We start from the raw sequence: 14,975 nt of genomic DNA, 5'->3' as shown, positions 1-14,975 counted from the left end.
TTTCACATTATGAAGTAAGTGAAAGTGAAAGATCTTTGTAAAACAATGTTTATTGTCAGTTTATCTGTGGCTTTGAATTCACAACCAGGAAATGCAGGTCTATATATAAACAAACAAAAAATGACAAAAGCAGGCTCTCTTGTAGGATTCATATTAGGCAAAAAAAAAAAAGTGCAGTTACTTTTTTGTCTGGGTTAATACCTAAAACTTCAAATAAAAATAAGGTAAATGATCAATAATTCAACCTAATTGTCACATTCAAACACATTCATGGACTACATAACAATGGCTCATGCACGATGAAATACTGTACAGGACCAATCCTTCCTCATCACTCAGTTCTTCCCAGCATTACTCTGTGTTTTGGCCTTCTCTTTTTCCAGGTGTTTCTAGAAAGAGGAAAAACAACAAAAGGTTCAAGCTTGCATTTTGGGAAATGTTTATTACTTTATATGGTCAGTTGCCAGCTGTGCCTGTTTTGTCTACCTGCAGAGCTAAATTAATGGTGTACTGCAACAGTGGTTCTCAACCTTTTCCCACCCCAAGGGCCACCTGTGTACTACAAAGCATACCGGCCCACAAGAAAACTAAAACCAGCTTTTAAAAATACAACTTTTTTTTTTCTTTTCTTAATGCTGACACTAAAAACCAGAAAATTAGGGTGAGAAATGTATGAGGCAGATGTGGACTGTGATTTGGAGCTGCAGTCCAATAGTCGTTATGCTGACTGTACAGCGCCGAAGGAAAGCCAGCTCTGTTGATGAATTCCCTCGGTTGACCACAGAACGCGTTTCCATCAGCAGTCAACAGAACCAGGGTTCGTTTGAAGCGGACTGATACCTGCAGTTTTTTGCCATACAGGTTCAGCTGTTTGTTGCAGACCCGAATACGAGTGGAGTGTTCACACGTCAGAACAGACCGAACTGAAGAAAAAGGTATGAAAAGTCCACACCAAACAGAGTGCCCTGAGAAACTTCTCCATCTCTGGATAGCGGTCTGCATTGCGCACCTGCAGCTGCATTGTCTCAAACAAATGATATTTAATTATCCCACTACTGCAACATTTTTATTTGTATGCGTCAATTAATATTTATATTGGTTATAATGGGAAAACACCTAATTCTTAGATTTTTAAGTATTAAGTTAATCTGTTTTTCCCCCCAAATTACTGCCCCCACTAGAGGGTGTTTCATAGCCCACAGGTTGAGAAACCCTGTATTACAACATATTGCAAATTAGTTCACAGTTTTATTTTATAATAGAAATAATTAAATGTGGAATAATTCTAGCTTATTAGACTTAATTATAATTTCAGCCTGCTGTACAGCAGCTGCTCTTCAGAGCACTGTGTAGGTGTAGCAACTGACCTTACCAGAACATGCTGTTGCACATTTAAAGAATATCACTGCTGCTGGAAGAAAACCTCGCATCTCCAAAATGACAACTTTACAGGAGAAGGAAAAAACTTACTCAACTTTTAATGTTAGTCAATGGAACCACACTCCAACCCCAATTTACACACAATGTAAAGGACAATAGGCATTTTCAAATTATGTCAAAAACTGAAAAAAAGACAAAAATGGAGATAAGGTTTTCTTTTGACAGTAGCAATATGTTCATCATGTAAAACAAACTTGTCAGGCTGTATAAGCCTGTCAGTTTGTCAACACTGATACTTTTATTTAGCAAAGGCTGATGACAGAAATAGAAATGTTACAAATTCCGCCCCCCATCACAAAGCTTAAGGGCCCAGACACACCAAGCAGACGAGAAAGGCCAACTGAGGCACTTGAGCACACCGCAGAGACTGCATCTAAAGACAGACACACACATACCTAATGCACCTGCACAAAAAGAGAACAACTCGACAGCAGGCAGTTGGTAAAAGTCAAATTTCAACATACAAAGTAAAGAATATACTGTTTGAATGTCTAACAAGCTTGTCTGTGTTTAAGCAAAGCATAGTGTGTGAAAAAGTAAACTACCGATAGCAGCACTGGATGAGTAAAAAGGGCTACTTAAAAGTCAATGTTTGTATTTTAAACAGTGAAACAAAATGTGCAGTTGGCACATGTTTATCATTATGTAACAAGGTAAAATATCCATGAAAAGCCCTTTAAAACTCGCGTGTCTGTGTTTATTCATTACAATTACTTTTTTACTCTCATTTGGAAGATACTTCTCATTTAAAAATTCTGACATTCAAAAATTAAAAACATGCAGTGGTATTTGCACTGGTGTTGAAAAAACTCAGGCTATTCTCTGTGCATGCCAAAGTCTCTTGCTTACTTTCTTTTGTTTCTCTTCTCGTACACTGACACTCAGCTCTCTCATGGTCAATCACCAAAACCTATTCAACATACACAAATGGCAAAACAGAGCTGACAAGAGCCATGTAGTGTCAACAGTGTGGGACACGCTGCACACACTATGGATGACAAAGCGCCATCAATGCTCATCAACAACGTCTGACTGCCAACACTCAGGTTGGTGTGTCAGGGCCCTAAGACTATTTGAGCTGTATGAAAGCACCTTAAGTTTGTCGTAGTGTGCCTGGCTGCTGCAGTGAACCTTCTTAGCCGTTTCCTCATTGGAGTAAAAAAGGAAGCAGACTCTGCAGTAGTATCCCATCTTCACAAACTCCACACCTGCAATAATATCATAATGCTGACAGTGATGACTCGTTATAACAATGAAAGGAGACTGTAGCGTGGAGCTTAGAATTTCTAAAATGAATACACACTGGAATCCCAAAAAGCAACACACTATAATTAACGATTATCATGCTTTGACCCTCATTCAGGTTTTATCCTCATCAAAAAAAAAAATGGTGGCTTACCCACTGGGGTATTTGGTTCATAGGGGCCCAGAGTGGCCAGAGTGGTTTCAGGTTTTTTCACAGATTGTGCTGCAATGGTAGGGGGTTCATTAGTCTCCTGGCTTTTCTGAGGCACAACAGCACAAGGTGCAGCAGAGGGAGCAGCAGAATCGTCATTCTCAGTCGTTGGCTTAATGGGGAACAATTAAAAACGGCTGTTATGTTAGGAATGGGTTATTTACTTTAGACATATCAGTCTACACATCACTGCATTTCAGGCATGAAATTCTGTGAGAAAGAAGCAACAGAAAATTTCATGACCCAACGTGATTGCCGTTAATGACTCAAACAAGAATGAGTATCACACAACCACAAATCTTAATAAAACCAGGCACTAATCAAAATAAGCTCACTGCACTATTGCAAAGAAATATTAATAAAACCAAACTAACTGAATAAACTGACCGGTTTGGTCTCCATCTCCTGAGCCTCAGTTGTATCTGTGCTGTTTTCCTCTGTGTTCTCTTTCTTCACTTCTGGTACGCTCTCACTAGGGACAGCCTTGCTTTCCTTGTCCTCCTGCTTTTCCTCCACTGGTTCACTCTCAGCTTTATCCGTGCTTGATGTCTCCTCTTTCATCTTCTTGGTCGGTGGCTCCTCTTCCTTCTTGGTGGTAGGTTTGACTGGGGAGCTTTCTTGGGATTCCACCTCTTCTTCAGAGCGCTCCCTCTTGGTTGGACGTTTGTCTTCTGGCTCAGGGGTTGGAGGTCTGTGTCTGCAAAATGGGAATGTGAATTAGTGTAAATATACCCAACAGAATGTTTCTGCAAAACAGGACCAAGTGCTTCAAAACAATCTTAAGTTATTAACTGAACAAGAACAGAATAGAAACATAGCACTAACCCATGTTTGAGTTGTTTGTACTTTCTGCTAATGTAGACAACTAGCCGTTTGCCTTGAAACTTTGGTGGATTATCCTTGGAGACCTCAACAAATCTCTCAGCATCCTCACCCCTCTCCATCTCAATGAAACACTGGTGAAGCAAACACATACAACATGATCCTACTTTACAATTACAGAGGCAGTATAGAGAATGTGTAAATAATGAAGGATTTAGCACTCTCCCACACTTGTGGTGAGTCCATTACCTCATTGCGTGCCCTGTTCAAAAAGTAACGTCTAACTTTCCCAAATGGCTCTGCAATTTTCAGAAGGGAGGCATCTGATGTTTTAAAAGGTGGAATATGTCCAATGTAAACAACTTTGCCGTTCTGTGAATGTTGAAAAGAAACACATGTTTAGGATGTTTTACTAAACAGAAGCATCATTTCAAAGTGTAGAAGAACACTGCTTCTCACCTGGATGGTTGGGTAGATCTGCGAATGATAAATTTTCACTGCTTTTCCACAAACAGATGGCATGACATTTCCATTGTAGAAACGAACCATTGCTCTAGCTTCTTGCTCACTGGAAAGTTCCAGAAAGGCCTTAAAACACAAAACATTACATGTAAAACTGGTAATATTCTGGGGGTGGGGTGGATCTGGGGGTTTGCATCCCTTATACCACTCCTGAGAAATGGTACCAAACGTTTGCAGACCTTTAGTGATGTATGTAGAGTACTTAATTGCCTAGTTAAGGAAACCTACCTCAGGCCTCACATTCAGGACCAGGTGTCGCACCACTTTACCAAAGGGCTTGGCCAAAGACAAGATCTCATCAAGATAACCATAGCCACGTTTAAATCCAACCACATTGACGACTCTCAAGCCCTGTAAATAGAAAGTATTTGCTATTTCACATCCCTCTTGAAGGAAAATATTCAAATACAGTCACTGGTATGAAAGGTGGTATGATTGGTATGAACTATTCTCAACAGAGCAGTGACACTGATTTGAACCATTTCAAACCCTACTAAAATGTCACTACCATGTTGGCATCATTGCTGTGCTGAGAAGGGTTTGCCACCCAAATAATATTTGGTTAGCTGTGGTTCTTTGTTGGTCCCTCTTCATTAAGGGATGTTTGCACAAGGCAGTGACAATGTGCAAATAACACCTGTCTAACCGAGAACATAGGTAACGTAGCTAAATCACATAAGAAAAATTATTACTTACACCACTTTCCCTTGATCTACCTGTAACATATAAAGAAAAAAAAGGTTAGGTAGACATATTTTCGAAAGAGATGTATTGTGTTGCAACCAAAAATGTTTTCTTTTACCATCATAAGCCCAGAAATGCTACTTTGCTAACAACAATTCACATAATGTGCAGCTGCCAGAACTGTAATCTATAGCACTAGGTCCCATAACTGATCCTTGTTTATAACTTTGTTTATCCAGCAAAGATTTCATTTTTGGTGAAAACATCAATCAGCAAGACTAATCTTTTGTTACTGAACTGCACCAAACTAAACAACCATTTTAAGGCAGTACCTGAAGAGCTTTTATCTCCAGATTTTGAGTCGTGCCTTTCAGCCTCGTCTTCCTCTGCGAGCTCATCCAGAGTCACAAACTCATCCATGTTTTCAGGGAAATCAGATTCTTCAAGTCCTTCCTATCAACACAAAGATTAAGAGTTCAAATATAAAATAAAATATCTGATTTCAATGCAAATGGTCAAACATTTTGTTTAATTTTTCAAACCAAACAGGTTTTAGATCGTACGCCATTTTTCATTAGAGTTCATCTTCATTGCATCCTTTCCCCAGGTAATCCTGTAGTATTCCATTACTATATGAAAACAAATTGGCTCAGTTTACACATCTGCAAGTTTTCTTACCAGTTCACCAAAGTCCTCATTCTCGTTATCGCCCTCAGCTTGTTCCACATCATCCAGGCCCTCTGTATCTTTGAGGTCCTCTGTGGTGTTCTCTTGGTCTGCCTCAGGTTCAGCTGGCTCTTCTGATTGAGCCTCCTGCTCCAAGTCTGCCTCCTCAGGCATCTCAGGGCCCTCAGCATCATGCATGTCATCTTCTGCTGGCTCCATTGCTGAACCCTCATACTCCAGTGGGACTTCTGGATCAGGCTGCTCTGCACCTGCTTCCTCGGCCTCAGATGTAAAGTTTGTTTCCTCTATACCTGGACCTTCATCAAAGGCCTCCTCCTCTTCATCATGAGCCTCCACAACACCTTCCCCTTCATCACCAGATCCTTCTGGAAGGACTTCTTTGTCCTCCTTCTCAGGTTTTGGCTCTTCTGTCTTTTCAGATGAGCGCTCTTTGGATTTGGAGCTTGTGGTCCTTGGAGACTTGGATGAGGTTTTGGAACCTGTTCTGCTACTGCTGCTGCTGCTGCTCTTCCGGCTGGATTCATCTCTATCATGTCTTGGTTGGTCTCCCTTGCCAGGTGGAACCCTAAGACACAGTCTCGATACAATTACTGTCATTTCCCTGATCAAAAGTTCTTTCAGTAGGCCATAGATGAATTACTTACGTCAAAGTCTTGTACTTGGTGCAGATGTTTAGACGGATGGACCTACGCCCAATCGTCAATGGATTGAGGGTATAGTACTTCACCAACATCTCTGCATCCTCTGCATTGCTCATTTGCACAAATGCCTGTGATGGACAAGAAAGAACACATATTTCAGTAAACCTAGAGAAAGTTATGAATGTGTAATGTCAAAATGTGTGAAAAACAGAATTGATGGTAGAAGTTAAGGCATATCAGAGAAGATCCTTTTACCTCATCATTCAAGAAAAGATGTTTTTCAACTGTGCCAAATCGACGTGATATCGTAAGCAACTCCATTTTCTTCTCAGTCTCTCTTGGCAAATTGGAAAAGAACACCACTGGGCTGGTTCCCCCCTTTACATTTCTACTGTCTCTGTCTGGTCTGTCACTTTTCTGTAACAAAGCATTGCATCAGTTTACAACAGTTGAAAAGTTATAATAGAAAGAATGCATCACCACACTTCACAGTACACAATTATACTGGGCTGTCTCCAGTAACTGCCATTTCATTTTGTGTAAGCAACAACTTTTATAAACACTACTGTACAGTAAGGCGTAGAACATGAAGGTACAGTATATTATTGCTTGAAATATCATGGTTATTCATTGCCAATATGTCTATGTTAGGATTAACTTTAGAAATATCAGTTGAAGACAAGGCATGCTGACTGATTCATAGAGATGAACCGATTCCACTTTTCAATACCAAAATCAATACCTCAGCCTTAAGTATCAGCCAAGATATAGTTGTTGTGAAAAAAAGTGCTGTTATAACAAATAACAGCATGGTTTAAATACTTCTCAACGAATTAGACTGATTGGGATACCAACTTTTTATTGTAAATTTTGCACTGAGCATTGTTCTTAACATAACTTAGTGCTCCCACACATGATATTTCAGACACCTTAAAACTTTTAGCTTTAATAACTGTAATAACAATAATAATTAATACTTTAATAACAGTTCCATTTAAAGGCCTTTGCAGATGAAACGTGTTGTAGTTTAGGCTACAAATTTTGTGTTTTGAAAAAAGACAAAACTTCTAAATACTAAATCAATAACCAAATTCCAGCATAGACAAATAGTCAAGTATTCAAATTATTCAGGCCAGCCCTATTAAATACTTCCTTTTTACCATTTTACTTTGTGTTCTTACCTCAATTACCAGCAGTTCCTTGGATATGTAAATCTGTACATCCTTCCCATGCAAAGTGGCAGGCTTCTTTTGATAATAATTAGACATTGCCAAAGCCTCCTCATGAGTCTGCAGCTCCAGAAAGGCCTACCAAACACAAACAACAGAGTGACTCATTATTATCTGTGATAGAGAAACCATGAACTCTTAACATGATGGTTAAAAAATTCAGTGTTACCTTGTTCTTGAGTACAAGGTGTTCACGGATGGTGCCAAATGGTCTGGCCAGAGCAAACAGGTTGGATAACACTGGCTTCCGCTCATATTTTACTACTACTACCCTGCTTCTTACCTGAAAGAGATTAGCAATTAACAGACAATACAGCTCAAATTACAGAAATTACTGCATAACTACAAAGAAGAAGTTGTTATGTCATTTTCCATTCAAATATAGCTATGTGAGAGCAAAGAATTTTAGGGGATCAGAGATTTTCACAGCTCATTTACCTTTGGTGTCATAGAATATGACTGCATTTTGCTTGTCATACCCATGCCAGAATCAGCTCCTTAAAACAGAGTAGTCACAGTTAGTGTCATTAAGTCAACTGCATACAACAACATATCTCTGTCTACTGTTCCATTATCCATTATTCAGGTTGTGGTTTGAGATCCGTATCTATCATTACTATGTATCCATAATGGGGGAATCAGTTTCTGAATGAACAATGGTCATTCTGGAATATGCTCAGACTGTACACACCAAATATACTACATGTATTCTAAATACATGAGTCTCATAGAATGGATTACTGTAGACATAAGTACATTAAGAATCTCAAAGTCCTGATGAGATTTAAAGTATAGATTTTCACAGATTTAAAGAAAAAAAACAGTCACAAAAACCTCAAATGTATATACAGCCATATTACCCCAATTTGAACTCATCCCTGTTCTCTGCCTCATACCACCAGATGGAGCAGCCCCGAGTAGTCCTTCTGATCGCCCCTTTGTGTCCAGGGACATGGACCCTGACCTGAAGAAGACAACCAAAAGAGAGAGAAATGTAAGTATTCTGCATAAAATAAAAAATGCTTAGATTAACACCACTGGTACAGATTTAAGCAACAGTCGTCAGTTACATACATTCGTCCAGAGGGCATATGAGGATCCCAATCTGGATACCTACGAACAAGCAGAAAAGAATTTTTGAATTGCTTTTAAATATACTTCACAAATGGAAAAATCTATCTGAAAATGAACACGTTATGCTAGGTTCTTTGAATTTTATGTACATTTTGTGTGTATATAGAACCAGTCAAATAGGCAAATAATTTAGTTTTTTAAATCGCTGATTAAAATACAGCATAGATCATATCTGATCAGAACAAAAACAAAACACCTACAACTTCACAATTTGACTATTTAAGATTTTGTGGTGCACATACAATTGCAGGAGGACTCTCCTGTTTTCGGCATGCCGCATTCCAGTTGTGTGTTGAGTCCATTCCTGTGAAGACATCAAAAAGCCATTAATTAGTTGTTAAACACTGAAGACCAAACAATCTGAAAGTTAATGAAATTCCTTTTCCGTTATTTCAACAATTAGAACACGTGACCTTGATCTATTCCACAATATGTAAACAGTACAATGGCTTTAACATCTAAATCAGGAGGACGTTTGTTTAGATCTAAATGTAATAGTGCTGGAACATTAAGATCTAGCACTTACAAGATGGGACGGATTTCTGGGTGCAGAATTTGAAACTGACTATAAAAGATAAGGATGCTTCAAATAAGGAAGAATAAGAACTACAAACACTACATATACTTTCTACAGGACCTTGACAGGGATTTATCCTGCATGCCTGCACATTAATTTTCTTACACTCAGTGGATGAACACCAACGTGGACTGACAACCAAATTTTGACACAGGTGTTCTTTGCCATAAGGTTGACATGGAAGAAAGTATGTGTGTTCAAGAAACAAGTGTTATGGACTACTCACCATGGCAGAATGTACATCAAAGTCACAAAGGGAGCACACATGAGGAAACATTTGTGGCATGACTCCCAAGAAATCCTGTATTTTTCCCTGAGAAGGGGCTCCCATCCTTCGCTGCATAAAGAGGTCATCAGATGTTGAAGATGAGCCCATGCCAAGGCCACGATAATGGTCGGTGGAAAGCTCAGAATACTGGCGGTCTCTACTGCTGCTGCTGCCGCTGCCATAATCTAGCATATCGTACCCACGTGTAGAGACGTCTTGCATGGAACCGTAGCCAAAACTGCTCTGGGAAGTGCGGCTCTGACTCTGCCCCACAGAACGGTCCAGTCGTCCTCCCTGCATGTCTCCCCAGTCATCACGGCCTCCTCTGTATGAGGTGTCTGGGGAGAGCGATGGCAGGTCACCAGTCAGATGCCGACTAGCCTCCACCTTACGATTTTTAAGTTGCATGATAAGATGGGGCAGTGTCTCCACGCTGATGTTTTCTTCCGGGACTTGTGCCAGCACATCCAGGTCAGTGGGTGAGAGACCAAGGCTAGCAAACAGCTTCATAGTATTGCTAAGATGGCTGCCCACACGGCGGGGCAGCTGAGAGTCATGATCTTGTCCGTCCCCTCCGCCCAAGCCCACCATTCCACCAAGTTGTTGGGAGGAAGAGCCGTAGGAATCAGAGTGAGATTCACCCATGCTATAATTTAAAGTTTCGGCGGCAGCCAAGAGCCCACGGCCTACAGCAAAGCCTTTCTGAGCACCATCAGACGTGAGCTTCTGGGACATGGCTTCAAACCGTTGGGCTTCAGGGAGTTAACAAAAAGAAAAGAATGAACCAGCTGATCAAATTGTCCCAAGAAGGACAGTCCGTGGATAAAAATCCAAGTGTTAAAGATAAGCCAACGCTGAGAAAGGACAGTTCCTCTTCTATGATAGTATGAAACAGGTCTGCAGAAAGACAATGGAGCAATGATTTCTAGCATGCCCTCAATTGTTCAGCAGTGCCACAGGAAAGCAAGTCAGTGAACTCTACAAATCAAATTTAGACAATGAAAAGAAGTAACAACTGACAAAATGATAAAACTGCCCAACTGCAACATGCCCAATGGTATGAAGATTTACAGGAAAGACAATGTGCATTATTTAATAAGGATGTGCAATAGAGCTTTGAAGAGAAATGTTAAGATTTAGAACTATGCATATCCTTAAACTGGCCAGGAAAGAAAGCATTGCATATCGCAGTCAGCACAGGAAAACCATGGAGACATGATGCACATGATTCTCATATCTGAAAAAAAAGAAAGAAAACTACAGGAGAGTCAATCAACAATGGGTATCTCAGTTGGGCAGAAACATGTCAGAAGAAGAGAACAGAAAGTACTTTAACTCCAGGAGATGTCCTTTTATTTGAAAGACAAAGCCTTCAAACCACTGGATGGCCCTTACTTGGATGATGATTTAGAAACTGTAGTAGGCATGTGAAGAAGCACATGGAATTACTTCAATAGATCAACATTGAACAAGGCATTTTTCTTCGGCCAGAGGAAGCTAAACCACTAGTGGTCACTTTAAAGCTAATAATATGAACAGAAAACATTCAGACAGCTTTTGCTGTACAAAAATAGCCAAACAGCATGGTCAAAACTCAGAAGGACAGGGCGCACACCTCTGGACATACCTTACCTAATTAAGGAGTAACTGTGAATGCAACAAAAATCAAAAGTAAATCCACAGCATTAGGCAACCAGCCCTACTGCAGCATGACTATAACAGTGACACTATTTTTGGCAAACTGGTTGACTAAGACAAGGCTGCTATGATCAAATACTTACTGGATATTTTAGTAAATATCGTCTCTAATACTTGAATATTTCACATGTATAAGAGAATCTTACCTTTCACATAAAATGACAATACGTTTATACACATCAGTAGAACATTAAGCTTTTTTGAGGGGTAATACTGGTCTAATGATAATGGATCTAAACTGCACAATGTAACATGAATGTTGTATTCTGTTGTGCTTTTAGCTAGAAATCATTTGTATTTCCATTTCATTCAACATGCATGGTGGTACTGGCAGGAAGTCTGATGCCACATCACACTTCACACTCAATGTGAATTAATAAATATCTTTGAACTGAAAACTGTCATACTATCAAGCCCCCTGTGCTCTCTCTAGTCAATTTTTCACCACCTGTTTTTAGATTGGTTATCCTGTCAAAAGTGATGAGTGGAGCTTCCAGTCATTCCAGATATTCCTGTCATTTCATGAACTTCTTAGTTTTGTTTATGCTGTGAACCACGAACAGTTGGCAAAACATGAAGATCTGCCAGATGTATGTCATTACACAGCAATGTTTAATTGCAAAACCTTGTAATCCATTTTATAAGCAACACTGTTTGTCCAATCAGTCACTAGCATAATGCTAATTTCCACTAGCACCCCTATGAACATTTTTTTTAATGTCATTGATGTCAAGTTAGTACTGTTCTATATTCATGTTTGATGCCAATTCTAGCTTATACACAGGAAAGTGAAGCTTGTTGTTTGCTCTACATGCAGTTTTACCATGACTCTTCTGGAAAGTTGAATTTGAAATTGTTTCTCAATATTATTGAACCAGTCTGTTGGCCTATTAGCGACCCACTGACCTCATCTAGTGAGGGCAGAATATAGTCCAGTTATGAAAAATATAAAGTTTAAGTCTGTTAAAATTGTGGTTGTGTCTTACAGATCATTTCAACAACAAAGGGCTTTTTTTACACAGTGAAACACGGTGACACTACAGGAATCATTTGGGAGGCATCACACTAAACTAAGTGGAACAAAAGCACCAAACAAAAACTCAAAAATGCTTTACAGCAGAAAGTGTCAAATGCAGACACCATGATTAAATTTGCTAATAACTGCATGAATTTTGGTATTTTGACCCTTAAAAAGTTGTTTTCAAATCAATACTTCATATATCACAATGACCTTACAACCTAACAGATGAAATGTGACCCGAGTTCATCTTTAAGGACATACCAGTACTACTATAAAACTGCTAACCTTTCCACGTTTGTTTTCAGTTTGGAATTTACAGTCAAAGGCATCCAACATCTTACATGCCTAGTATCTCAACTGATATCACTGACCACAGCAGGTCATCTCAACCAAGTCATCTCAAAAGTACTGGATAGAGCTCCACTAAACCAGAGAACACAGTTCCACTGCTTTTACCTGATGCTTGGCATTGGACATGGTGACCTTAGGGCCATGTGCAGTCCAGAGCAACCCATTCTACTGGCAATGCTCTTCTGTAGAGAGCACGCAGGTGGTGTGTGTGTGTGTGTGTGTGCACACAACTGAAAGCCTGTAAAATCACTAATAACACTGAGCACCTGAATACTTTTGGACACAAGGTGCCAGTTTATAGTGCAGGTCAAGTTTGAAGTGACCCAAGTCTAAACTGCAGTGGTCGTAACGTTACGAAAACTGCTCTAGTAATAGTTTTGCCAATCAGAAAGGACGAACTGATGAACAGAAAAGAGGACAGGAATGGAAGAGTCAGAGAGAGAGCATCAAAGAAATGGGCTTGAGATACATGCGAAATGGTTGCTGTTTTGAAGCTGAAGAATGTGTACAGCAGTTAAGAAACGTATGAAGGCGCAGGAGGAGCCAAATCAATAAGACTTGTGCTCTCATTTCACGGCAAATGCAAGAAAAACAGACCGAACGGCGTCTGAGTGTTGCGATAGCTTAAGTAACTGGCCAAGTCTTTGTACCACCACTAATATTAAGGTTTGTATAGAAACGATATCGAGTCGAAATTGAAAGCCCTGCATCTAAAGGATGTTTCTAAAAAGTTATCACGCGGCCTGGGCTGACCGAGTGCACGATTTAGCTAACTTTAGCCAAGCTAGCTAACCTAGCTAACAAACAAGCAAACTTCTTTGTATCTAGCGCGTTTAGCCGGCTCTTATTAAAAATATATAAATGCAATCAACTGTTGTAGTTTCGTGTTAACTAAGGCAAATCAACAGTCCTAGTGGTATTTTACCTATACCATATGAGCAGAACAACTGCTAAGCCACAAAATGTTCTCACTGCTTATCAAATAAACCATAGGTAACGTTAGCTTCTCAGCTAGCAAAGCTTCCAAAATGGCCAACTGGAAATAAAGCTCGGTTCTCGGCTACTCTACTCGCTCAGGCAAACACACTTTAGTCATACTTTCACACATAATGCATAAGATAAAACAGAGTAGTAACCCGTGTCTCTTGTTTAGAATTATGAACACTAACTACTTACATTTTTGGCTCTTCAGTTTCCTCCTAGGCTGCAAAACCGAAAGCACGCAAATTGTTACCAGATATTAGTGATGGGTCGGTCGCGAACGATCCGGCTCTAAGAACCGGCTCCTGATTGTGAGCCGATTTTTTTTTCTGTTAAAGCGTGATTGGTCAAGATGTGTGGTGTCTGTGAGTCTTCATTGAGCGGGAGCGGGGAGGGCAAATATGTCTGGAGGGGTTACAAACACACAGGACAGTGTGCACAGGAACAGGAGGGAGGGGAGTCTCCCGCAAAGTTCTCTCGGGAGACGAGAGAGCGAGAGAACTTTGCGCTTTACATAGTCAGACTACACGCTGGAAAGGTGAGGAAAATGAGTGACAGGAAACGTAGTAAAGTTTGGACACATTTTAATGTGATAGACACTTCAATGGCAGAGTGTAGACTGTGCAAAGTTGAGTGATGTTTTGTTGATGTTGTGTTGGTTCACTGTACAAATTTACAAATAATATACACAATCAGAGATTGGACCTTTTTGTCTAATTTAGATGGGTCTTTGATTTTTGTAGTTTATAATGTATTTTTGTAGCACTCTGTTCCATGTTGAGTATATAAATAAAGCCATATAAATAATAAATATTTTATATAATGTATTAGTAATTCATTTTACACATAATTTGGTAATAAATTAATTTAAGCAACAAAAAATCAGAGGAGCCACTTGGGAGCCGAAAGAGCCGGATCTTTTTAGTGAGCCGAGCCAAAAGAACCGGCTCTCTAAAAAGAGCCGGAATTCCCATCACTACCAGATATGTTATCTTTCACGTTACGGAGCGTCAGCTGACAGACTTCCGGTCATTCGAAGAATCTGTTTCCTGTCAGAGGAGAACACTGACTCCTTGTTTTTTTTAGTTAATGTCATCTTCAAAACAGTCTAATGATAATAATAATAATAATAATTGTTATTATTATTATTATTATTTCGGCTTAATTTATATAGCCACTGTACACATTACATTACAGCCCCAAATTGGTGGGAAAAACATCAACTTAAGTGAAAAGGAGAGTGAAAGTGCTGCAAAAAGAGAAAAAGGAAAGTGAAGCTTTCAAGCCACCTATTAATTCTCAAATACTTCATGTTTTGTCAAAGATATGGCTCAGCATGACATGGTTTAGTACAGGGGTTATTATTATTATTATTATTATTATTATTATTATTAATTGCCGTCAGGTCCTTTATTCTAGTGTTTCTCCAGAATATTGTGTCTTCTGTTTGGGTCTTCAGCCTTC

The 14,975-nt window shown here is 39.5% G+C and overlaps 1 protein-coding gene across 2 annotated transcripts; it reads right to left on the bottom strand.

The window, feature by feature from the left end:
- Positions 1–32: 32 nt before the first annotated feature.
- Positions 33–13,914, bottom strand: matr3l1.2 (matrin 3-like 1.2). 2 transcript variants are annotated; one of them, XM_036568507.1, is made up of 21 exons: positions 13,707–13,913; positions 9,419–10,357; positions 8,858–8,919; positions 8,556–8,594; positions 8,342–8,445; positions 7,920–7,978; positions 7,651–7,764; positions 7,434–7,559; positions 6,508–6,669; positions 6,256–6,380; positions 5,603–6,176; positions 5,257–5,377; positions 4,937–4,956; positions 4,469–4,591; positions 4,178–4,306; positions 3,968–4,090; positions 3,722–3,852; positions 3,284–3,593; positions 2,840–3,008; positions 2,533–2,648; positions 33–389 (listed from the first exon to the last, which is right to left on the bottom strand). In XM_036568507.1, exons 2-21 carry the CDS (start codon positions 10,193–10,195, stop codon positions 336–338), a joined length of 3,438 nt encoding a protein of 1,145 aa, XP_036424400.1. In that variant the 5' UTR covers positions 10,196–10,357; positions 13,707–13,913; the 3' UTR covers positions 33–335. The 2 variants fall into 2 exon arrangements, with proteins under 2 accessions (XP_036424400.1, XP_036424399.1); XM_036568506.1 differs by lacking the exon at positions 33–389 and adding an exon at positions 1,525–2,350 and having other exon boundaries at positions 13,707–13,914.
- Positions 13,915–14,975: the final 1,061 nt, after the last annotated feature.

This window comes from Colossoma macropomum, unplaced genomic scaffold (assembly GCF_904425465.1).
Source record: "Colossoma macropomum unplaced genomic scaffold, Colossoma_macropomum, whole genome shotgun sequence".
In the NCBI taxonomy this organism is placed as follows: Eukaryota; Metazoa; Chordata; class Actinopteri; order Characiformes; family Serrasalmidae; genus Colossoma; species Colossoma macropomum.
The sequence above is the reverse complement of the archived record's forward strand: the minus strand, read 5'-3'. Positions and strand labels throughout refer to the sequence as shown.